At 39.4% G+C, this 27,105-nt stretch overlaps 1 protein-coding gene across 1 annotated transcript in view; it reads right to left on the bottom strand.

Moving 5' to 3' along the window:
• The window catches only part of PTPN1 (protein tyrosine phosphatase non-receptor type 1), a 61,316-nt gene extending 35,241 nt beyond the window's left edge, over positions 1-26,075 (bottom strand). Inside the window, exon 1 of the mRNA XM_063101137.1 lies at positions 25,850-26,075. Coding sequence (XP_062957207.1) covers positions 25,850-25,912 — 63 coding nt within the window. The 5' untranslated portion in view covers positions 25,913-26,075. The remainder of the gene's footprint in view (positions 1-25,849) is intronic.
• Positions 26,076-27,105: the final 1,030 nt, after the last annotated feature.

Genomic DNA, 27,105 nt, shown 5'->3' with positions numbered 1-27,105 from the left:
CCTATTGACCCTTTCCTCTGTAATCTCCTTTATTGCTTCTAAAGGTAGAAAGTCTTCCTCAGTGTTGGAATATTACTTTTTTTTAAAAAAATTTAACCTTAATCCATTTGTAGTTGATTTTCCTTCTACAGTTTTCAACTAAATCCATTATACTGCCTTTAAGTCTCATACTATGTTAAGAATAGGTGTTTCTTCTGGTTGGTCAGCCTAACAGTTCCACTGGACTTGGTGTCATCTTTGTGTTTGAGAATTACAGTATCTCAAAAGACTGCATCCTCTTCCCTCTCCCTAAATTCAAATAGTAACAACATGCAGCTGCATCTGGTAGTTCTGATTTCAGAATGAACAAATCACTATTTTTCAGAGACAGATGAGCCATTATAATTAGATACAGCTGTTTTTCAAGAAGATAATGCAGGTTATGTTCATTCTTTGCAACTATTTAACAAATTAAAGATCAAGGGGAACATAAGAGATTAAAATACAAAAAAAAATTTAAAACCTACAATAGTATTTCTGTAATTAAAATGAATATTGTTACTTTGTTCTTCTGTAAGGAAAAGAATGGGCAGAATGGCTCTGGTACAAATATTTCACTTCTCATATTTATCTGGTATGTATTACTTTGTGTACAAATCTGAAGTAAAATACAAGAAAATATTAAAAACACTGAATTGTTTCTGTTCACCACGTTCACAAGCAGATCTTAAAAAAAGGCATGGCTCTCCATGACACTTACCTGAGTTCTAACTTAAGGTGAAACAAATTTTATTAAGTATATTTAATTAAAAAGCAATGTTCAAAGTAACTCCTTCAAATAATATCCTGAGTGAAATAGCAAAATCTCAACAAACTAGTACATTTTACTACCTCCTCAACATATTTAGTAAAATGAAAATTTTTTTTTAAAGGATCTATCCCTTTCCCCTCTAATCATAAGCCTTGGGCAACAGTTGCATAACTGGACATGACACGCTGCTTCAGGCAAGAGGAGACCTTGCAGTGCTCCTTCTGAGCACTGAATACATAAAAAATAAATTCTCTTTACATGGATGCAGGCAGTAAACCTTTGCTAATACCGTAGGATCGATTTTTAGAAGCTTTTGAAAGCTGATGGATGCCAAATCCTTCCTTATGATGGTTTGCTCAATATCTCAATGCCACAACTAAAACTACATAGGAACAAAAATCCATACATATATTGCTAGATACAGGCCCTGAGTCAATTATTATTACATAAATAACTTAGGCCTTATGAACAGCTATTGCAGAAGTAATATCCTTTGAAGATATTACACAATTAACTATGCACTCTTCCTCCAAAACTCTAAAATGACATCAACGTCAGGCTAGCTGGAAAATAAATCCCTAGGACCTGCAAATATCAGGATGAAAAAAGAACTTGAGAAACACTAAATCTAGTCACATTTTCATGCAGCAGCAATACATAAATTTGAAAGAAATATCATTATCAGAATGTGTTTTCCTACTATGCTAAAAAAAAAAATCTTCACAAGATTACTCAAAGCAAAAAGTATAAAATTTCACTAAGATATATTTAGGGCAGTAGGATACCAAAGCCAAGTTTTTCTTTTCTTTTTTTCCCATTTTACTTTTAAAAATTATTTTATTACTTTTTTTTTTTTTTTTTGGCTGCTGGCCAGCAACAGAGATTGAACCCTGGACCTTGGTGTTATCAACACCACAAAGCCAAGTTTTGAAGATCACCTTCAGAATCAAGACAACAATATATCACTGTACTTGCAGCCAATTTTTGTCTTTGTATTTTGAGCTGTGCCAAGTGTCTATAGGGCGGGTAGCTTATGTCATGGTCCCTGTCCTCAGTGAGTTCACAGAACACCCAGTCACTGTCAGGTACTCACTGGAGAGTGTGAAGGCCAATTGTGTAAGCAGCCAAACTGAGAGTAGTTTAGCAATAATTTAACTTTCTTATCTTATTACTTTATCTGGAACCTCCAAAACAATGTTCAATAAAAGCCAAGTTAAAAATAATTTCAGCATTTTAACAGCCAGGTTTGATAGAAAGGTTCTCCTGTTCAAGTAGCTTCCTTCCACTCTTATGTTATTAAGTTTTAATTAGAAGAGCTGCTAAATAAGGTCAGCTAGAACTCAGTTATTTTTTCATTAGGGAGAGCCTAATTTCCGCTGAGAGATTCTATTCTGGATAGAAAGGCTCCCTTCTCTTGCTACCCTAGCCTGACAATCTTACCTAAGTAATTTTTCTTCTCAGGTCCTTTCCATTTGCTTGGATAGAATCCCTAGGTATTTTATCTGTTGCTCTAACATTTTTTCTAGCTGGCTTTCTGGTCCATGTGCTTTTAGCTACTCCATGCAACTTACCAACCAGCTTCTCTCCTGCTCTCTTCATGCTTTCTGAACTTCAATTACTCTACACAACTTCCCTTTTACTTTTCATGTCTATTCTTTCTTTCCTCTTTACACTCCCAAACTCCAACTTGGAAGTGTTTTCTGACACTGTATTTCCATTTACAAAATTCAAGCAACACTGAAAGCCATAAAGTATAAACCAACTGACCATGTATGTACCAACCAGAGTGGTGAATATCTGTTTGGTCATTTGTCCCATAGAGGGACAATCAGTGGAGAGAGTGAGATGATCCATTACCACCTGAAAACAATATTCACTAAAGATTAAAAGCAAGATCTCAAAGCCTCCTTTGTTACTGGTACTTTCCCCATGTTTATTCTACTTACTCTACTCTGCTTAAATTATAAATTGACATTCACATCACTGTCAGGGCTTTTTCAGACATTGTTCATACTTCGTTCCATTCTGAATGGCAATAAATGGTTCTCTCTTGGTTATAGTACCTCTCAGCAGCCACTTCAGAAAACTATAAACTGGCTAAATTGTTTCTAAACAATCCATAGTAAAGTACAATCAGAAAGACAATTGTTTTCTTTTGTGTGTTTGTGTTTGGCAGCTGGCTGGTAAGGGGATCTGAACCTTTGACCTTGGTGTTACCAGCCACACTCTCCCAAATCAGCTAATCAGTCAACTGACAATTCTGTTTTCAATCTCATTATTTCTGTTATAGGGCAATATCTCTTAAACAAGTTTAGAGGAAATACACAAGGGTATGAATGAGATATGATCGGGGAAGGGATGCTTTTTGAGGGCAGTATAAAAAAACTAGAATTAAATCACATAAAAGTAGCATTACTAATACAAGAATCTACTGAAAACAAATAATGCACACACAAATGAGTAAAGTAAACCTGAAGGAATATGAATAAGATGGACAGATTGTATCAATGTCAATATCCTGGTTGTGATACTGTACTATATAGTTCTGCAAAATGTTATGGGCAGGATGGGGAGAGGACTGAATAAAGTGTACAAGGGTTTATCTCAGTGTTACTTCTTATAACTGCTTGGGAATCTACAATGATTTCAATAATGATGGGCAGAACACAGACCAAAATGTTATAGTGCTTATACTATAGGGAATGGAATAAAGATTTTATTCTTTTTTGTTTTTCACAGTAAACATGAAAGACAGTTATAAGATTAGAAAAATAACTCTTAACAAGGGGTATAAAAAGATATAACCAAGACTTAGGATGTGTAAAAAAAAAATTTATAAAATCTCAAGGAATATGAGTAAAGTGAGCACAGGACTTCAACAAATCACAAAGTTCTAGTTTAAGAAAAATCCTTAAAATTCCAAAAATCTGGATAAACAAAGGGGAGGTACTACTTTATACTGGTGAATAATTAAGTTATGGGAGTGGTTACGTCAGGAGGTGATATATGCTGGAGACCAGCGCTCTAGTGACACTCATTCCCTGTGTCCTTTAAAACTCCTAAGCCATTTCTAGCTGAAAGGCTTGCCTACACGATCCTTTAGGTCTCACTTAAGAGCTCAGTGACCCCTTCAAACCAGTTCAAAGGCCCTTTCTTAAACTCTCACTGCACCTTTTTTTCTTTCACAGCACTTCCTCCACAATTAAAATTAATTGTTTGTGTGACTGTTTTATGTTGCTCTCCCTCTTATGACTATAAAAGAGGCCAAGGGTACACAGGTACACTGCCTGGCAACTGTAGTCATCCAGTAAACTTATAATAAATTAAGTGCCAACATGACTTACATGAATTTACAGATGACCATCATAATGCTTTATAGGAAAAACTAAGACTCTTCTATTCAAGAATAATTGTTAGATAGATTACTCTTAAGTGTTGAGTCCCTGATACAGTCTACTTAATTCCACAAACACTTCTGAAGGACATACAGAGGTAACCCATCTTATGTCACAACTAAATTCTACAGTTAGCTATGAGCTAAACATTGCATGCAATTAAAATCAGCCTCAGGAAAAAATACCTTAAAGTGCCTTAGACACTTTAAAGCCCAGCTCTGAACCTATTTTCTCTTTTCAACCATAGCCTCCCTTTCCTCAGAGGATACCAACATATGGTTTGATATTGGCAATGTGGTATTTAAGGAATTTCTGTCTTTTGGGGGGTGGGGGGTACAGTACACATAGTTTAATTAAGGAAGGCTAAATGTATGTATACTACAAATCCACAAGGTGACTCCAGGCCAGACGCTATGATACATCAGGTGCTGAAGATACAAAGATGTGTAAGACAATCCCATATTTCTACAGGGTTCATATTCTAGCTAAAAAGAAAGTCATAATAGGCAACAAAATAAAAATATGAATTGATACAAAATGTTAGTAAGTGTTAAAAAGGAACAGCATGCTGCAAATTCTATTTTGCATGTCAGAAGCTGAATATGTTCTTTCTAGGGCCTTGCTTTCTGTAACCAAATCCTAACTTTCCCCTAGGCAGACGGATTCCTCAGGTGGATTAGGGCAAAGTTAATGTGTTCACAGAGGCAACAGAGAAAGAATCTTCATAATAAAATATTTCCCACAGTACAAAAAAAGGAGGGGGGATTCAATAGAAAAGACAGCTCAGGGCAGGGTGGGGAGGCCTGTGCTCCACTGAGGCAGAGACTGCAAGCAGAAAGGAGGTTGAATAGTGGTGGCTTAGCAGGCAGAAGACACAGCACCGATAAAGACAGGGTCTGTAGTGTGTGGTGAAGGCACAGGGGGAGACTAGCCAGGGAGCTTGGTGAAAAGCTTCCCCAGCATGTCTTAGGCCCCTGTGTTAGGTGAAGCCAAGGAATCTGGAGATAATATCCTCGGCAATGGGGAGCCAATGGAACTTTTCAAACAGGACAATGATACATTACATCTCCTCCCATAAAAGACACAACAGAAATGAAGAGCTGGAACCAACTGAAGGCGACTCTAAAGGCCAGAGATGTGGAAGGCCTGTACCAAGGCACGTGAAGAGGGTGAAGGAAAGAGGTTCGGAAATAAATTTCAGGCATAAAGTTGGAAGATTTGGCAATCAACTGGATGTAAGTGTAAACGAAAAGGTTGAAGATTACTTTAGGTTTCGAGTTACTACAACCAAGGATACGGATATTAATTTGTAAGCCTAAATGTTCACTGATTTTGTAATTAGTGGACATTTCAATATAGAAAAAAAGATGCTTTGTGGTAAAACCAAAAATCAAGCTTACAAGAAAGATAAAGCAGTCCTCTACACAACAAAATACATCCTCCAAACAAAAGCATGCGAAAACCTACAGAAACCTACTTAATATAAAAAGAATGCATTAGAAAATATATAGAATCTTTTGAGTGAGTGACTTCTAATATATTTTAAAAGAACGTGGCATATTTTCACAGGTAAAAATGGCTTAAGTGCTCAAGTGATTTTTTTTGGCAAAAATAATCAGACATTTTCAGAAGAACTGCCAGTAAGTCAGAGAGAGAAAACCTAAAGTCTCATTTGGATAAAATTTGCTAAAAGCAGAAAGTACTGCTTAATACAACAGCTTCTATGGCCAGAAAACCCACTCTCCTTCTGTGCTTATAATTATTAAGGCGGGGGGGGGGCAGAATCCCACAAAGTTCCATCACTCTGTGCCAGAAGGCACTGTGGAACAATGTGCAGTGCTGGGGAGCAGCCCTGTTCCACCTCCAGCCTCTGACCCATCTTCCTGGTTACAATGATGTCAGATTGAATCTTTCAGAAGTGGTACATCAAGTCTTCCTTTCTGGGAGCAGGGGTGAGCACAGATGTCCCTTGCTGCTGAGAAGTGAAAATGCAGCTGTTAAATCAACAAAAAGCCTCCTGTGAATATAAGCAGGGACCCTCCAGCTCTCCAGTACCCCATAAGCTGGTTTAACAGAGTGAGCTTCTATATGGAAGTACCTCGGGCCTGCTACCTTCGTCAGCTAACAATCTAATGCTCTAGCATTTTAGCACTGTTTGGCTGAGGACAAAAAAACAGACTGAGTGCCTGTAGGTTCGGAGACAGGAATGTACTATATCTATGGGAGATGAGAGAGCCAGAGACAAACTGTTTTTTCACAACATTTCCAGGACCAGGCCCAGCTGTGCCATTCAGATCTTCTCCTAGGTCCACTCTGCTGTGACTGCCTTATTCTGCCAGTGTTTGCCCTAGAAGATCAACTTCCCTTGTACCATGAAAAGCACAGACAGAGTCACAAGGGACCACAGAGATTACCTATCCAAAGGTTTATCCAGTCTTCTGGCAGAAGACATCCTGGACTCTCAAAAATACTTAAGTGGACAGTTTTAGAGCTTTCAAGTAGGAAGTGTATTGCATGGTTTCATGTACTGTCATAAAAAGGTCTTGTGTGAAAACTAATCTTAAATAAGAAATAGAATCAAGGGAGGCAATGTTAACTCTAAAAGTTGTTATCTTCTGCAATGTGACACACAGTAAAGGAGAATAAGACTTGAACACATGCATAGTCCACAAAGATTGGTCATCTGGGATTCTATAACTTCTCACAGCAAAATTAACAGGTAATAACTCTTACACACAATTAAATTTAGAAATTACCTAGAACTACATATTTATTTTTGAAACAGGAGACTGTAATAGAATATTCAGTCGTAGACTAGAAGCAAAAACCCTGCTCAAAACCAAAAAATGGTAACCATGGAACAAAAGAGTCCAATGCCTGGCGACCCCAGAAGAAAACAAATGGGGGTAATTAAGATGGCCAGTCCAAGAAGCCATGTGTCCCTGGGAGCCCCATGTCGTTGCTCTCAGCCCAGTCATATTACTCAGGGCTCTAATCTACTCCCTGCACCCTTGAATACAGCCTGCACTCCAAAATCCATGGGAGTCAAACTTAACTGGAGATAAGAAAAACCACTTCCAGTGCTAGGGTTGCATGGAAAGGGGATATAAAAATACACCCCCCCCAACATACATATTACCCTCCAGACAGAACTCATCATGTTTTTAATTCATAAAATAATTATTATGTGTAATATTAAATATTATATATAGTAATTATTACTGTACATAGTAATTTTATGGGGAAATTACATATTATATAAATAGGAATACTTCAGATTGCAGATTATATAGCGTCTATGGGCTAGCTCGGAACTTAACTACCATTCACAATACTGATTCGACAAGAAACTACATTCAGAGTCCCAGACAACCAACTTTCAAACTTTTGAAGCATGACACATTTGTGTATTAGAGACTGTCTGTACTTTCATGCTTGGTTACCATTTTGATTCCATGCCTGATTACCATTTTGATTCCATGCCAGGCAAAAAAGTCCATCTGAACATCGTTCTGTGTACTGACCCAAACAAGATTTAAGTGGACACTCTGTAAGTAATAAACTTTGAGCCTCACAAGCCAGGTACTCCATGACATGTAAGACTGGCCATGGCTTTTACCCAAAGCATCTTGATTTTAAACAAATTATAAGAAGATATTAAAAACAAACAAACAAAAAACAAAACTCATGAACACAACATTTTGCCACGAATAAACCCTGTTCTATTTTACAGGTTCTTGTAGTTAGTTTTTTGGCTGTTATTAACATCTCTCTCAACTTTCTTAAAGCACATGGTGCCTCTATCACCCATCCTCTTCAACTGGCTTTGGTAGGATATAGATGTTCCGTAAATACAGAGGTAAAAAGTAATGACAGATTAGATACCAGAAGCAGCAGCTTATTGCTAGTTTGCAGTCAGTCAAACGTCACAAGGCATAACACGGAGAGAAGCCACAGAGTTTCGTTACCATGTGTATAGCCAAAACCATATGCCCTATATCCTTATAGGGAAGTAGTCCCAAGATCCCACATGTCAATAATTGCTAGTGGTAGCTGTGGCAGCTGTGGTGGGGGAGAGTGGTCAGGAGGGAAGCAAGGAAGAGGGAAAGCAGGATAGAGTAGGACTGTGCGTGGGGACTCTAACACAGAATACAGCATGGGGCCCAGACAGGCATGCCGGAGCCCAGCATCCCAGAATACAAATGCTCACTGCTTTCCACACAACCTGCAACATCTTTTATGAGATTCCTACCAAAAACCCTGTCTGTAAAGCTTTATTTCTACTTTGTATTCAACTTTTGTACCTCTGGTCTTCAATCTTGTTAAAAGGCATTATTATGTTTAAAAACACTCGGTAAATAACACTGAGGATTCAGAACCACTACTCCAACTGAGACAAGCAGAATGAAGGCTGATGAGCAAGATGGTCTGGAGAGGAAACGTCCCTTCTGTTTAAACTCAGTTACCACCATTAAAGGCAACTGGAGGGCTCCAGGAAAGCAGCACATGGTAGAGAAGGGTGCTGCACCAGGAAGAAAAGGATTCCCTTTGGAGAACAGGTCACTGACCACTAACCATGTGGTCACAACCACTTCAGTTCACTTGAAGAACAATCCTTGCTCTAAGCCATTTACCACAAGGGGTTCTACTGTTTAAAATGAGCAACCCAGAAAAGTGCTCTGCAAATTATGAAATTAAGTGCTTTCATTATAAATCCAATCACATTCACACAAAAATTCCAGTTAAAAAAAAAATTAAATAAAACAAGAAGCCAAACCAACCCTAAATATTCCTTCTTCACAAGAATAGAAATGTTATTCAGCTCTGAGCTATAAAGTCAAGATTGCCTAGTCAAGAAGGCTTTTAAGTTATTTTTATGCCTTCTCTCCTCTTCAATTCAAGTAATATTGTTCATTTTGTAAGATCCAGAAGATGGGGTGGGGAGGGAGTTGAGATTCACAAATAATAGAATAATCTTTAGAACTGAACCAAGAATAATAAATTAAGAAAAAAGTAAAAACAAAAACAAAAACAAAAAAACCCAAAGATTTGGTTCAGATGTTTCACCTGCTCACAAGTTTTGCTGTAAACTTCCTGGCAAAATCAAAATCTCAGGAAATTCCAAACAAATGAAACTCTAAAGGCAAATTACTTAGGGAAAATGACCTAACTTTAGAAACCTAAGCACACTCCGCCCATTCTTGTCCAGTTCTTTGCTTTTATAGAGGACCACCAAACCAACCACAAAATCATATGCTAACAAGAGCTTTGCTTCCTGCAAGTTGACAACTCTCTGGCTTTTAATAAATGCCTCTACTTCCTGTCAGCATTGGTCAGTCCCAGCTACCAAACCTATGAAGCTTGAACAAGGGAGAACTCTCTCATACCACTGATGTCTCTTATACTTGGCCAGCACACTGGAACACAAGACTAATAATCCACAGGGAAACTGCCTCTCCAGAGTGGCATGGTCTGTGCATGGCACAGAGGCAGGACCAGTTGATGAAGAGGAGGACTGACTACAGATGAGACTCAGCTCTATCAAGCATCAACATAGCTGGAATGAGGCCCACTGAAATGAAGTCCAATACATGCAAGGCACCAAGAATTAAACAGTTCTTGCTCAGAAAGGGCTTAGAATCTCACTGGGGGGACACGCCACACACAGAAAATTAACACAAAAGGGAACAGAGAAAACAAAGTGTATGCTAAATTGACAGTGAGTCAGTAACCCGTGGTTCATACAGTACCATAAATCTGAAGCCTCCCTTTCAAACAGTTTCCAATTGATAAGCCTTCAAAACAGCATAGCTTATCTATTCATTCAGATAGTACATATCGGGCACTTTCTATATGCCAGGCAGTATATTAGGTATCAAGAGATACAAATGACTGAAACAAAAGCAGTCCTGCCCTTTATAGACTTGACAGATTATTTGGCGATAAGTAAACAGGCAATTACAGAACAGTGGGTATAACTGCAGTATAATCACACATGGTGCTATGTAAAGGTAAGTTCAGAGGGCCATGGGAAGACCCAGAAGAGGCACCTAACTTGGACCTGGGGAAAGGGGAAATCAGAGAAAGCATCCTAAAAGAGATGTCCAGGATGTGATCAGGAGGAACAAGCTAGGCAGAAGGCAGAATGCTCCAGGCAGAAGAAACAGCATATGCAAAGCTCCATGAGAGATGCAGACCACCATCATTTCAGGAACTAAAAGTGCTTCTGAAAGCTGTACCAGAGTGTAAGGGTGTGTATATGCCTGCTCTAAATTCAAGAGCCATTTTTGCCCCCAGCTGAATAAATAAGACAGCTCAAAGTTAGATGAAAGGTGCAGCAAGGTAAATAAACCCTTGAGGAATTCCTGTAGGTGAGAAACAGAGAAGACGCCCATGAGTGAGACCTAGGATTAACTAGAGAAGTAGGAGATATAAAAGGAAAAGAAAAGGAAAAAAGAGTCAATGAAACCAAGGAAGGGAATATTCAAGAAGCAAAAAGTGGTCAACCGTGTTAAGTGGTGTTAAGATGAGGATTTAAAGTATTTGAGGGCTGGCCTGTCAGAGGTGTTGGAACACCAAGGTCAAGAGTTTGGATCCCCACATGGGTCAGCCGCCAAAAAAAAATAGAAAGTATCCACTGGATTAGCAACAGGGAAGCTAATAGAAATCTTGTCAAGAATTTCCCCACAAATATGTATAAATCAATTATGTTTCAATTTAAAAACTGTCAAAAAAAAAAGGGCCAGCCTGTGGCCCACTTGGGAGAGTGTGGTGCTGATAACACCAAGGCCACAGGTTCAGATCCCTACATAGGGATGGCCAGTTAGCTTACTTGGGAGAGCATGGAGCTGACAACACCAAGCCAAGAGTTAAGATCCCCTTACCCGTCATCTTTTAAAAAAAAAACAAAAACAAAACAAAAAACTATAAAAAAAATTAATTCAGTGACTTGGTAGGGTGGAACCTAACTTCCCTGGATCAAGGAGTAACTGGAAGGTGAACAACGGCCACGGTGACCTATTTATTTCAAAAATTTTAACCATAGAAGGAAACTACAGAACAGTGGCTAGAGAGGAAGTCTCAGAGGAAGCTGAGACTGTTTAACTGAAGCACACAGAATGGTAATAGAGAAGGAGGGGTGAGAGTCACTAAACCATTAGAGCAAGATGCCTTGAACAGGTGAGATGAGAAGGTGTTGAGAGCACAGATTTAAGGGCTGCTTTAGACAGAAACAGTCTCCTTTTTCCTTGTGAGAGAAAAGAGGTGGAAAGATAGCAGATAAGCTTTAGATCTAATGGCTGGAAGAAGCTGAAGGAGACAGATAGTTGTTTATAGTGACTGGGGGACAGATCTGAGGTTAAAGACTGGATTTCTAGTGGCTCGATCTGCAAAACTGGAAGATTTCCTCCAACAGCACTTACAAGCCTGGGCCCAGAAAGAGAAAGGCAGGCAACTGGCCTGGTCCAGGGCTAGAACTGATAAATAAGAAGATGGGCAGAAGGGTATTGGAGAGGCAACATTTAAAGTGATTGACCATGTCCTTAGTTGTCTAAGGATGGAAGTGAGGACACTTGTGGGGGAGGAGGAAGGAGGGAGGAACATCTGGAAATCTGGATGAAGGAGAAAACCCAGAGGAGGGGAAGTAACTGAGAGAGGGAATGTGAAAGCCCAGGAGGCTGTGATTGCAGAGTGGAGCTGAACGATAAGTCAAAGGCAGAGAAGACCTCAAGGGCTAGGGAGGGAAATGGGAGAAAAAGAGCGATTTGAAGTTTCCAGGGAATGAGGTGAAGATGCTGGGTGGGCTCCCCAAATGGATACTGACGTGGCCTATGGGTGCAGCAGCCTTGGAACAAAAAGACAGGTTGTGAGCAAGGTAAATTAAGGAGAGAAGGGAGCGATACAAAGGGGCCCATTTAAAATACAACTAGCCTAATATAAAGCAAGTAATTAATTCCCCAATATGGCAATTTATTAACTAGGAAAGCTTGATGGAATCCTAACATACATACATGCATGTGCATGCAAGCATGTGCATGCACACACACACATACACACACCCCATTCCAAGTGTCTTCACTCTCCTAAGCAAATAGAAAGAAAAAGCATAATCAACAAACTAGAGGTCTTGTCTTATCCAGAATTTGGACTTCTATAAAGGATGCCTTTTTATAATTCATTCTCATTCATCTCCTTAAAAACAGGGCCTTATAACACTGAAGTCAAGGGTTCAGATCCCCATACTGGCCAGCCACCAAAAAAACAAAACAAAACAAAAAAACCAGTTGCCTCCGCCTGCAGCGGTTTGGCCACACAAAGGCTATGTTTTAGCGATTCTGTCAAGAAGCATGTGAACTATTGTTTTTCTACTCCATACATCTATTTTTGCCACGTATGTTCTATGGTATCTACTCAGTGACATCCAAATAACTCTAAAATAAAACTGGAAAGAGAGAAAAACACACCCACACAATCATTCCCCTCACCATTGAAAGAAAAATAGTCAAAGCACCTTTTATTCTACTTTGTCATCCATTTGTAAGGGAAACCCTTCCCTTTTCAGATCTTAAAGTGATTAGTAATCAACAACTTTTTTTTAAAAAACTATTTTAAAAAAATCACATCCATGACTACTTCTATGCATAATCTTCATAACTATAATTAGAAAAAAAGGAAAAAGGGGCAGATATTTTCATAACTTTAATGGTTTGCAGATATCTAGTTCTGACTGCTTCTATATGGCAAGGAAAGAGTTTTAACGAATATGTGAATGGAAAATAGGCAGCAATCAGTAAATCATTCAGAATTACTCAAGATGATAATTTTTGTGTTTAAATTTAAGTAACCATAAAAATCTCAGGATTTATAATCATATCCAAAGTGTTAAAGTGCCTAAAAATTAAGACCTATCACTTAGCCATTCAAATGTAAGATAATTATCAATAAACTTTATTTTAGACAGTACTTGACTTGAAAGAATTACTCGAAGCCATCCGTGTACTGAAAACTGCTAACAAACAGACCACATAATGGGATAAGTCAATCAACATCATTAAAAATATCCATTAAAATTCATAATGAATAAACAGACTCATTCTCACAGTGTCAGCTGCAAATCAGGGGGCCAGCCATATATTTTCAATGTGTTCTTAATAAGGCAGACTAACATCTGAAGATTCTTTTAAAAAACCTTTATTTTACATATTAAATACATTATAATTCTGCTTTTTGTACAGACTAAAGATGATCTGCATACATACTTGGATAAAAGTTATCATAAAAGTTATCTCTTCACTTCAGTGAATACCACGCTGCCTACCTACTAAGTGCAATGCACTGTGGTTGGTGCTCTAGGGCTATAAAATTGACAAGAAAATAAACACCATCCTCCTGGAGAAGACTTCTACACAGACGCCATCAATACATGATGGCATGAAGTCAACACCATGATGTAACCTCCACCATGCCACACTATTAGAAGGGTTCAGAGGCCATTCTGTCAGTCAACATGAGAAGTAATGGCAGAGGGAGCAGATAAAAAGGAAGAGAGAGAAAGAGCGAGAAAAAAAAAAAATATATATATATTAACATTAATTGTATGTGGGGTGGGAGAGGAGGGTTAGCACTGAAGAGGGAGAAAGTCATACATGGCCCCATGCTTTCAAGTCTAGGTAATGTGACACTCGACATAAACAGAGAAGGGCAAAGAGGAGCAAGTCCCAGATTAGGGGTCCAGAGAATATACAAAATATATGACACTCACTACTCCTTGCTCTTCCGATCTCCATTTAGATTATTACCTTTGTTTTAACTGCTCCCAATCCCTATTAAATACCTTTTCCTGAGTATCCCCACAGCACCTGGGCCCAGGCCTATGAGCACTCTCATTATTCTCAACTGGGACTATCTTTAGGCAGTACTATTAAGCTTCTGAAAGGCAGAGACCAGGTTTGTTTTGCCCACCACTTATCTCCACTGCTGAGCACAGAGCCTGGCACCTAGTAGCTGCTCATGTATTTGTTAAATGACTGAATGAATGGACTCTGTCTGCAAGGAGCTTACAATCTAGAATAGAAGAGCAAATAAAGGATGGATGAAAAGCACCACAAAGAAACTGGTCTTCAGTTGTCAACTTTAATTTCGTGTATATAAGAAAGTATAAAGTAGCTATGCCATCATGCCACATGATCCGGGAGTGCTAAGACACTGAGCTGATTTTGTCCTTTTGGGATTCAGCTTTGGGGTAGGAGTGGGGGGAGCTACAAAACTTAGGACAGACGATTTGTTTTATAATGGCCTTATCTACTGCTTGTTCTAATTTATCACATACAACATAATTCTAAGGAATAAAAGATGTTCAAAAAGGATTACAGAAAAAGCATGTCCTACAACATAATATGCAATTTTGTTGCTAACAGGGATAGAGACCTTTAACAATTCCTTGCAACCTACATATTTTTCTTTTTTAATCATGGCTATTGTTTCTTTTATCCCTTGATAGAGAGGATAAGGTAGAGAAACCATCTAATCATGAGCTCACACACATGACAAATGGTATCATTCCTAACCAAGTCACAAAGCAAGTCATTAAAAACATTACTTCTTAGATTTCTCAGTGCAAACATATTTGGACAAGTCATTCTTTTGATCAATTCCCATGAGGCCCACCCAGTTTAGCTTCTAAGATGGTCATCAAGAGTAGTTCTTGGAAATAACTGAACATAGGACAAAAATACAGTCATACTCAGTTGCCCAAGGTGGAAAAAAAAATGGCAGTGGCTTCCAACTTCCTCAAAATAGCAGAAGGGGGATGAAGAGGAAGAGGAAGAGGAAAAGAGGAAAGGCAGGAAGGAAAGCAGCACCTGGTTAATGATTTTATCCTGGATTTTACTGTCAAGAGCACTCCTTCAGGCCAACAACCCTTCACCCTTCTTACCCCTCTGCTTTGATTTTATCTAATAATGATGGTACATGAAACTACTTACAAAGCTAAACATCATGTTAGTTCCAATTTCTGTATTGACATCAAACTTCAAGAGAAAATCCAGCTTGGAGTAGGGATAGCAAACTCAAGTGCCTCCAAGGGCCAACTAGTGCACACAGAGGAGGACAGACAGTGTGACTGGTTGTGGGACTGTGGTAAACTAAAGAACGCACAAGTGTCCATCTTGTGCCGAGCTGTGCACCTCGGCTCAGCCAATCACTGCCAATGTGGGCTCAGACAGCGTGATTTTCAGATTTTTTCAAGAGAGGCCAGAAATCCAGATTTGTATGTGATTTCTCCCGATCATAAACAATGACTAAAAATTAAACTCTTCTTATTTAAAAACATTTTGTTGACTAAGCAAAATCTAACTGTGGTGGCCAATCTGTGTCATCTAGGTAAGAGATTAGAAAACTGGGCAAAGGTCAAAAACTACAAACAATCTCTTCATATGTCCTAATAAATCAGGGAAGCTTAGCACAATCCCTTGTCTCTCTTTACAGTCATGCATTTGGAAGCTGAAGCAATGACCACACTGCCACAGTGCTATAGTGAAGCTGGATCCCAGGACACTGGAGACCTGGCAGAGAACATTAAGGGTCTGAGACCTAATTGTCCTCCTAAAACAGTTCCTGCTATTACAGACCAATTGATGGTGTATAATAAATGGCACTGCATGTAAAGCATTTTGCACAGTGCCTGGGGCACAAAATAGAATTCAATAAATGTTAGCTATTAGTGAGTTTTATCCTGAACAAGGATAGAACATCAAGCAGACTGTGTTTTTCCCTTTGAATGGGAGATTTTGGTCCAATTACAAAACCCAACAATCCTCTTTAGACATAAGAAGAATTTCTAAGGGAACTGCATTCATTTGTGTGGCATTCGGCAATCTTATAATATAATTTGATTCATGCCCTCAAAGGGCATTTTATTATTTTTAAGGACATAATATTGCGTTTTTAAAGTTTTAATTTGAGTTAAGATGAAATTTTAAAGTTCGGTCCCACTTTTAGATAAGGGGAATCATGGATCAGGCATGCAATGCTACCAAATTCAGCATCGTAAGTAGAACACATAAGCCCAATTTTCCCCAGAAGGGTCATCCCACCCTCGCCACTACTCATGTGACAATGTAGCTGTGAAATGTTAGGTGTAGGTTACGCTAGAAGGCTGTCTAGTCTAATCATATTTAACAGATCCTGTATGTAACTCCTCTAGGTCCCACAATAGTCAAAGGCAGACTCAGAATCTGTACTGAGGTTTTCTGAGTCCTCTATTTCCATTACTTCACATGTCCCTGGTGTATGTATGTTCAGGGTGAATGGGCAGCTTGGGACTAAAGCTTTGAAAGGCAACTATTGTGTGTGAAGCTAATACTGTAGACAGATATGAGCCACTGCCCTCAGGAGCAAAATGATCTACAAACTAAGGGAAAAGGCTGGGAGAGGTTTCCCAGCAAAGCCCTGATACATCGCAGGCTTGGTTTATCTTTTAGAAATCCTCTAGTATCACTATGTCTTTTTAACCACTGGCTTATTGCAAGAGTTCCAAGCCCCTATGAAAGAATCTAATTGACTTGCTGGAAAAGCAAAGGTGTCACTAAGCAAAGGAATCAATGATTTTAAAACAAAGTTACTATGCTTCAAACTGTCCAACTTCCAAAGTACTGAGAAAACATTTTTTTAAATGTAGCCAATTGTAGAATATAGATTGTGTCCTACATTCAAAATTTGTCTTTCTAGAAAGCATATTTCAATGGCAAAGGATATAAAGCAAGCTGTGAACAGGAGACTAAAATTAGCTCAGACCACAAATAACCTAACATACTTATCACTTCCTTATGATCAACCTACAAAAATCAAACATTAAAAGCATTTACAAAACTAAAGGTGTGATGCCAACTGAATCCTTTAACGTCAGTTATATCCTTTCTTTCTTCTAAAATGGACCTGGCACGCAAACATTACCAAAGAATGACATTTCATTAATTTGAAGACAAGTACAAGGGAAATTACTAGAATTCAGTTTTGCCCTGTAAATAAAACAGCATGTACCCAGCAGTTCTTAAGTGGTTAGAAGGGTAATAACCACCTCCTCAAACTGAAGATAGGAAATTTTAAATGAAGGCCCACGCCCATCTCCAGCTGCATTTCACACCGACAGCTAAGGACATATCAGATTCCTACTTCAAACCAAACTATGCCTCCATCTTCTTAAGCCATTTATTTCCTACTTTCAAAAGCAATGTCTTCCAACAAACAGTCTGTTGAGAAACACGAAAGTTTGTTGCCATCAAGCAGTGGAACAAGTTGCAAAAGGAGGCTTAGTTGACAAATATGCATTCATGAAAAAAAAAGGTAGTAGGTTTGTTCAACTACTTTTACAGTGATTCTCTCTATATAATAAGTTTTAAGTTTTGTATGATGTTTTAAGTTTTGTGATTAAGTTTTTTGGGGAAAATTCAAGCTTACAAAGGATGAAAACAAGTGGTTAACGATGAATATAGAATCTACCAACTGCCACTGTGCACTTTTCAATACTGTTAATCAAACTTTCAAAAAGCATTCTCCTTAGCAGGTAGAAAAATAAGGGAAAGTAGCAGACCTGGGTAATTATTTGTGGTCTGTGAACAGACTAAATAAAATACTGCTAATGGCACTAATATTCCTAGGATTTATTCAAGAAAATATATCAACAGGATATGAAAGAATACTTAGAAATGCTTAGAAATGGTACCATGATAGGTACATAAAGGGCCCATTAAAACTCAGCATCATGGGAATGTAAATTCTCAAGGAATGTTCAAGAGAACCAGCTGATCCTTAGGTGTGGCTAAACCAGATGGTATACTGGGGACTGCCCCAGAAATTTTGTTTTGTGCCTATAAACCTGATGTATATTAATGAGACTTCCTGATCTTGGCACCATTTTGCTTCGCCCCACCTCCAAGGATGATCCTAAAGACCCTGGCAACAGGGAGGTTATGTCCGGGTAGCAGAAAACAATAATGCTCTTAATTCAAAGGGGCTGCTAAAATACAGTTTGAATCAGGGTAAAAACAACAAAGCAAAACAATAACCCAAACCAAACCAAAACAAAATATCCTTCTCCCAAAAAGACCACTGGATACCTTCTTAGAGGCCCCTTCTCACTGTGTAAAAGTTAGCCACACAAATATTTATGACTCAGTGAAGATATATTTTGCCTTTATCCTTGCAGAAGCAAAGTAAGCCCTGACTATCTGAATAGTGAAGCAGTACAAAATCTAAAAGAGATAAATATAACAGTGACAAATGTTAAACCATCAAGGGAATGTAAAGCTAATTTACTGTATTACACTAAATGCAGTTTGCTTATTCATTCTCTTGAGTGAAGTTATATTCAGAAGTAATTTCATCCTCAGTCCTTTTTAAGTAACCCGTGTTCTTAAAAGAACTCCAACTATTTGGAATAATTACTTGATGTTCACTTTCCCATAAGCCCTTCACAACACTGTATAATCCTGAGTAACCAATACCCATCAGAATAAAAATTAGCTAAGCTGTTTGCTGGAATTGAGTGTGGCAATTTTTTAAATAAGATTATTCACAAGGAAAAGATGTAGCAATAAGAGATCCACTAAGAAAGAAAAAAGTCAGGGGAAAGTGTTTTAAAACAGAGATAAGGAAAAGAGTTTTCCTTCTCTAATCACTAACTAATACATTTTTAAAAGTGATTTTGGAAACCTAGTTTTGCTATGCTCATCTCATCTTTGCAAGTGGTGCCGCTCACCCACAAAAGCCACAAACACAGCTGAGCCTTTTTCTTTTTCATCTGTAAAAGAAAAACATGTTTCAGTCTCTGGGAAGAAATTTCTGAAGTAAAAAAGGAAGAGCCAGGGACACAAAACCATTTGGACACAAAAGTTTACTTCAACAATGAGTGGTCAACCCTCAATAAGGACTTAGACTTTCCTGGCACAGTACTAGTAAGCGTAATAGGGAATATATATATTTCCTAGAGAAAATGCAGATCTTAAGTCGCTTTGCTAATAAGCCATGTTTGCTCTGAGTCCATATTACAGAGCTGACTTCTTGAAGCACTAATTCTGTCTCATTACCATGGGGTATCTGTAAAACTTTACTGTCTTGGTGGAATCATAAGCATTCAGAACTGTAAATCAAACCCTGTCATAAATTGAAAATTAAAAAACAGGACTAAAAATCATTTATCAGTAGTTAGCATTATTTTGTCTGCGGTGTGACTTGTACCAAAGCCTGAAGATCAATAGATTTGGGGGCTGGACTTTTCTTTGGCTGTTCCAGGGCGGGGAAAAAAAGTTTTCCACGTGAAATGGTCTTGTTTCCAGTTTTCAGACATTCATGATTATGTCAAGCTGCCTTCAAAAAGGCAAAGGCAGCAGCTAGTTTACTATGAAGACCATTTCTATACAAAGTATAGCATTATCTCTAAAATGCTGGAGACTTAGGTACTTTCTTCTGAAACATGGAAAATGTGTAAACTATCATATTATTCAAATGAAGCTTAGACCAGATGTAGGTTTCCTTCTAAAATTACAACATAAAGAGCAGCTACTCTCCATGTACCTAGCTAGGGTTGAATCTTTCGTAAATTCTCAAGAATCAGTTCCTCTATCTTTTACAGGAAAAACCACCCAGTTGCTACTTAGAGAAAAACTGCAAGCGTAACTCTTATGTCAGGCTTCTCATTTTCCCACAGTACTAAATCAAATGAACCCTACTTGTTTAAAATGTGTAATGCTTTTTGGGAAAAAAAAGACCCAATTCTTTTGAGTCATTAACTGTACTCAAAATCCTCCTATAAATTTTTTAGCCTAACCGTACCCACCTACACCTTACAAAATTGAGTAACCACTGCAGTTTTCACAAGGATTACTTTAGGAACACTAACTTCTCTTTGTGAGTACATAAAGGACACTTATTATTTGACATGAACTTAATGATCAGTTAATCCAGAATCATTTTTACAAAGGAAGAGAATGAAGCCCAAAGAAAGTAAGGGACCCATTCAGCACTGTTAATGTTACAGCTGAGACTACAACTCATACCCAGACACTGAGGACACTAGAAAAAGCAAAAGATTAAACTATTCTCTTGGCTCTAAGGGTAGTCTGATCAAAGGCCAAAAAATGTTTGCCTTTACCACTTACAGTTTGAAAAAAATCACAGACTTTGTAAGGGGTGTTACTTTATGGAGGACTATATTCGATATCTCACAACCAAAAAATATTTTATAAACCAACTACATGCAAAGCCCCTCCAGAAGGCTTATGAGAACAAGTAAAGATTGATAAGGACAGAGTAATTCAACAATTCTTAGACAAACATTATCACCTCCAAGTCGACTATTAAGTTCACCTCAGGCCAAGCACAAATTTGTTGGTAAATTTAAAGCTTCTGCAAAACAAAGTGGTGGTATCAACTTCTACAGGATAAGAATTTAAGCGTTTCTTACAAAGTCACTACAGTAGGCAATACTAAATTACCTCATTAGGCCATGACTCAAAATATGGTGGTTTACTCTCAGAGTGATCTCTGATATTAGTACTAGTGGGGGTTAATCTATTTGTTTCTATTATCCCAACCTCCCACCTGCCCCACCCAATGGTAGTTGGGAACCATGTCCTTATACTATCAGGCTAGCAAAGTGCTGACAACCAATTCAATCTCGACATTTGTTAGGCACTTACTTTGTGCCAGGTGCAGAGGACTCCAAGAAGAATGAGAGAGAGAACATTCCTTGGTGACCTCAGGAAGCCTGGGCTCTAGAGGAGATAAGCCCGGGATATAAAGAAGATGAGAACTGGGCTTTAGAAGAGATATGTATCAGTTTGTATGAAAACATACAGGAGACAGAGCAGAACCCTAGTGCAAGGAGGCACGTGTTTGAGCTGGAAGGTACAAGCTAGACTAAGTGGGAAAGGCATCCTAGACAAAGTGTTGTTATTGTGCGTGGGATAGAGGAATGAAAGATAAGGATGGGTTGGGAGAATACTGCACCTTCTGGTGTGGCCAGAATAAAAGCTACGTGGCAGGGGATAACGGAAACCTGGCTGCATGCTAAGGACTCTGGACCTTACAGGTATTATAAAAGCATTAGAAGTACCTACACAGAGGAGTGACAGGCTCAGATCTGTTTTTAAAACAATTACTTTAGTGATGATGTGAAGAATATACACAGTAGGGGGGGAAGAATGTGGAGAAACTGTTGAGGTACCAAATTAATAGGTAACCAATTTCATTTCTGCAGTGTGAAAATAGAACTAACTGCAGTCTTATAGGCAAAACTTGAGATCCTAGACAACTGGGGTGATAGAAAGGATGCCAACCATGGCAATCAACCAATGAAATGTGGTAGAGGGAATTACGAACTGCTCCAAAGTCCCTAGCACTCCTAGATACTCAAAATATGCACGCCAAAGGGATGGTGCTAAGCTACACCGTCTGGGAGACAATGGCCCAGCTGCAACGCCAACTTTCCTGAACATAGGCAGTGTTAAGGAACATGCCCAGCCTATCTGCCAGTATTGTTACTGGAACAAATTAGCATAAACACTGTATAGGGAGGAGTGTCAAGTTGTGCAAAATATATATGGACTTGGGTAGGCCTCACTAAAAGTATTTGCAGTTAAAAAAAAAAAAACAGCATAGAACAAAAATTGCCAAAGGGATTCTGCAACCTAAAAAGTCAGAAAACACACTAATTTTTTTACAAAAGAAAAAGAAAACTAAAAAGGGAAAGAAAGAGGAAGGCAGTTATTTCAGCAGTTTATAGTCTGAAGAACTTCCACAGAAAATTTCTTATTCGTTTCTGTCATGTAATTCAGTATAGCTTCAATTATATCATTAAATACCAGGTATTTTTATAGGTTTTGAGAAGCTGTTCATGCTAAAACGCAAAATTCAGTAGGGAAGCCAGGATCCCAACATAGATTTAAGTGACAGCTAAAAACCATTTGCTTTACTGTCATCCCCCAGCTGACTTCAGAACCATCTGATTTGGTTCACTTACTTCCAAAAGTACCAAAGTATTCCTATAAATATGCCAGTGATGTTAAATAATGATAGGAAAAAGTTCTTCCCTCCACTATTTCTACTTTTGCTCCCAGTTAATTTAATATCAGTCCAGACAGTTAGAAAGGTCTTTACACCATTTCCAAAGTGGTGATCAGACACCTAAATTTAGTATACTCAAACCAGATCTAAACAAGAACATTTAGATCTAATGGGTCACTCAAGATGACTAGAGCTTCCCAGTCTCTCCACATCATTTCCGTTTGTCTTTTTTTTTTTTTTTTTTAAGTAAAGTGAGTCATAGTGTATAGATCTTTCTCCTCTACACAAAGTAGGGTTTTTTTTTTTCCTCTGAAAAGAATTGTATTTAAATATTTAAATAAACATTATTGGGAAGTTTTAATATTTGTCTTCCTGGAATGTAACAACATAAGCTCTGTATACCAGTACGGAATTTTAGTGAACTAGTGTTATAGCATGGTTTAACCTAGTCAGGTGTTAGATCGTATTTCATAATGAAAGCAACAATAAAAGCAAATGTCAACTGGAAGAGTTGCCCATTTCACAAAGCCTGCCTCTAACATGGAATAAATCTTACCTTCAAGTCCTAAGCTGCTATTGCAATCTCCTTTATCTGACACAGCCAAAACATTCACACTGAAAAGTAGTGAATACTGTCAGAAAATCAAAGAATTTAGAGATGGGATGAGACAAATAGCAAAACACCTGGCCCCAAACCTCTTAAACTACAGATGGAGGGCAGAATATCAACTATTCTTTTCATTCATTCAAGCCCTGTCTTCTCCCACTCTAGCTCACTAAAACCAATCCCCTTTTCCATATCTGTGCTCTTTCTTCTCTCCAGACCAACTCAAACACGAGGCTCTCCAAGTATAACTTCCACTTTTCAAACCAGATGACTTTCAATCGTTTAAATGCTAGAAAATTTTTAAAGCCATGTATATACACTATCATAGCTGACTTTTTATACACCTAGGTGCTTATTAGTATCTATGCTATTTATTGGCATTAAGGATAAAAAACACACTTTATCAAATTGAGCTAGCATAGAATCTTTGCCTGAAACATTTGTTTTCTAAGCTGCCACATTCCTCAGAACTCAAAAATCCACTTCACCCTTTGTTCTTTTCCCAATTGTTTCTAAGTTTTTGCATCTTTTTGTTCTACTTAGAAAAGAAGTTAGAATAGTGAGAAATGGCTACACCGCCTTGTTTACAAAGTCTTAAACAAAAATCACATTGTTTTTTCTAATCACAACAGACTAGGCAAGCTCAAAATATTACTTTGTATAAGGCTGTCCTCATTTTGACATGCTATAAAATATTAATTTTTTTCAACTTCCATTTTCTACCAATCATAAACACATTTCTTTGAATTCTTGAAAAACAATGGTTTTGGTAAACTGACACTCACCTTGGAAAATTAGCCACTTTAGACCCAGCTCAAGGTCACCTGAACTATACTGTTTTTTAAAAATGCCACAGTTATACGATAAAGAGCCACTTTTAAGCTTAAGAAGAAGAGCTTCTGATTTTTGTTATGGAAAAGAAAAATATCTGCATGGTAGAGGTGAGAAAAGTCCTCGGTGACAATTCTCTAAGATCAAAAAAAAAGAAAAACACATCCAGGAATATGGCAATCCATTAAGAAGCTGGGGAAATCTCAACATCTTGACTAACTTGTGTGGGGTTTAAACTGTGGCAGAGAAACTTAAGAACAATGACAGAAACTGTCTAAAGACCAACACACTCCATGCTAATAACACAGTTTTAACAATGTGACAGGTCAGGCCACTCAGGCTTAACACTGCAAGAAATCAAATTCATCCAAAAACTTATTTATACTATGAACTTGTTGTTGCCAACTCAGTCAATTTCAGTATAAAAGACTTCCCCCTAATGCCTCCATTTGTGATGTAATATATCATAATCAACTCCAACACTTTAAACCGACAATTTCCATTTAAAGCCACTTTAAACTCTATCGCATTAAATCCGATACAGAAAATGTCTACACATTCTCAAAGTCACTGGTGGAATTCATTCAATTAATTCAGAGAACAGACATGGAATACAAATTTTATATATTGATTGATCTTACTTATATAGATTACAGTGGATATAAATATTAGTCTATCAGAAGCTAATACACATTACAGTCCAAGTGAAAAGAACCCTGTCAAATAAGGTTGATATAAATCCACATGAAATCAAAGCTGCCAAAAAAAGGTTTTTGTTAGTGAGATATACCAAAGAACTACTTAAAGCTTTTTTCCTTTTTAAGTGGAGCTCAAAATAGATGTTAATACTACAGCTGATGGATCTCACAATTTGCCTTTTGAGCCTATAAACTGAAAACAGAATAAACTGCCTTCTCCCTTTACACGCATAACAAAAATCTCTCTATTCTGTACATCACTTATTTACGATACTGAGCAAGTGTGGTTTTGGTTAATCCTCACAACCCCCACAATGACATTTAATCGGGAGTACATATTTTTTTTTTTTTTTTTTTTTGGGGAGTACATATTTTCTATGGAGGATTTAGCTGCTTGTGAAAGAAGACCTCTTTATGTTTTTTATCCAATATTTTACAGATGTGAAAAACCCTACCGTCCAAACTTTTTATGTCCCATCATAACCCACAAGTAGATGAGGACTCAGAAGACAAGATCGTCTTAGCCGTGACCAAAGGATAAGATGCTCCTGAGGCAAGATGATATTTTAGAGAGGGATACAATTTTAAACTTCCCTATTCTCTACCAGAAAGGGTAATATTTTCGCCCCAGTGGAATGGGTATCACAGGCCTCCTGGCTGCAAGGCTTTTTAGCCTGATATTCTCATGACTTGCTGCACCTCCACAGACCAAATGTGTCTTCCTCTGACAGACCTTCCCTGATCATCTTCTCAAGATAGCCGGCACTCCACGCAGACACCCTCACCCGGTTAGGATCTTGTTCTCTTCACAGCACTTGTCACAATCCGAAATTATTTGCTTCTTGTTTGACTGCTCTACTCGACTCTAAGCTCCACTGCGGATAGGGCCTCGTCTGTCCTGTTCAACAAATACTGTGTCAAGTGCCTAAGCAGTGCCCAGCACGGAACAGGCACGCCAATGCATATCCAATAAATGAATGAACAGGAAGGGAGATGGGGACTGTCATCCTTTGGACTCGATGCACACTGAGACTAGGGGAAAGGAAATATAAAGGAGGGAGGGGGAGTAAGCCTTTAACTCAGGAGACAAAGGAAAAGAGTCCGAGGTGGTCCAGTCCAGAAAAGGAAGTAGTGGGGGTGTGAAATCAACCCCAGGGGACAAAGAGTGGACAGGCGGGGTGGGCGGGGTCGGGGTGTGAAGGATTTGCGCTGAGAGCATAAACGGGCGGCCTCCAGGCTTGAGAGGTCACCCACGCTGGAGGATATGAGGTGCGAGGGGGATCGAAAGAGGCTGCGAGGCCCGGGCGAGACGCCGGCCCACCCGAGGTACAAAGAGAGAGCAGGGCCCCTGTATTGGGGCCGAGGCGGATGGCGGGAGGACCCAGAGGGAGAACGGGACCTGGGGGTCTGAAGGGAAGGTTCACGCGGCCTAAGCGAAGGGCTTGCCGCGCTCGGGACGCTCCCGCACCTGGTAAATGGCCGCCCAGTTCCCGGCCTTGTCGATCAGCTCGAATTCCTTTTCCATCTCCATGACGGGCCAGGGTGGCTACTGCTCCTCTTCTTCAGCCCACTGAGCCCTCTGCCACTCTAGGCCGCGTCGCGCTCTTAGCCCCGAGGGCCGCTGCACGCCTCGACTCGGGCCGCTACTGCCGCCCTAGCCGCCGCTGCTTCTTCATGTCAACCCGGCAGCCGGAAGTACGCACCGCGCCAGCCGCGGCTCCGCCCCCGAAGCGGTAGAACCAATCAGCACTCAAAAACCCGGCAAGCACTTCCGCGGGGGTGGAGCCGGGGGAGGTGCTAGGGGAAGTGGTCTCGGCCCCGCGAGACGACGGGCAGCGCGCGCTCCCTCCTCCCCTCCGGGGCTCTGCGCTCGGGCGTGGCGCGCGCCAGTTGCCTAGACGACCCCGAGGCGCCCCGCCCGCGGCGCGTGGGCCCGGAGGATCTTCAGTTGCAGCCTTTGTGGGGCCCGTTGAGTCACAGATTGAGTGAGCTTGAAATAGTCATGCTTATGCACCTTTCCAGCAGCTCCAGGGCCCTGGCCTTAGTGCTCTAAGCTGAAGTATGGGCAGAGGGCAGCACGCTCCGCTTCCTGCCTCCAGGCTCTGGCCAGATGTCTGTCCTTTTTCCCTGTAACTTGGGAGAGCCTCATGATTCACCAGGCTACTAGGGGAAAGTCCACTGCTCTCTAAGGGTAGTATCCCTGGCTGAAAATCAAGATTTCCGCTTGAGTGCTGCAAGAAGAAATGGTTGGGGTCCTGAAATGATTTTCCATATTTCCCAAAGTATCAAGGAAATCCTGCTCAGACTGAACTCAGTGGAGCACAAATTCTATAATGCATTACAATTACCTTGGAAGTATGTTGAATAATACAGGTTCCCGGATTCGCCTCCAAAGGATTCAGACGCCTATGGTCTAGTGGTGAGGTGCAGGTATCTATTTTTCGCCAGCAACTCCAGCTCAGCTAATTCTAATACCTGTGGTCCCAGAAGCACACATGAGAATGGCTGGACAGGTTGCCATGGGCTTTCGTTTAAACCATCTACCTCTAAACCTGGCACTTTATGTGCAGATTGTGAATTCCATGGGGTCAGAGAACCCAGAGGACCAAATCATCTCTGTTCCCTGCTCCCATTGCAAGCCTGAGCAGAGCAGCTACCTGGTATTTTCAGTTGAATTCCAGCTGATTCATTGAGTGCTTGTGGCAGGCACTGTGCTTAGCATTC

The sequence above is a fragment of the Cynocephalus volans genome, chromosome 1 (genome assembly GCF_027409185.1).
Source record: "Cynocephalus volans isolate mCynVol1 chromosome 1, mCynVol1.pri, whole genome shotgun sequence".
In the NCBI taxonomy this organism is placed as follows: domain Eukaryota; kingdom Metazoa; phylum Chordata; class Mammalia; order Dermoptera; family Cynocephalidae; genus Cynocephalus; species Cynocephalus volans.
The sequence above is the reverse complement of the archived record's forward strand: the minus strand, read 5'-3'. Positions and strand labels throughout refer to the sequence as shown.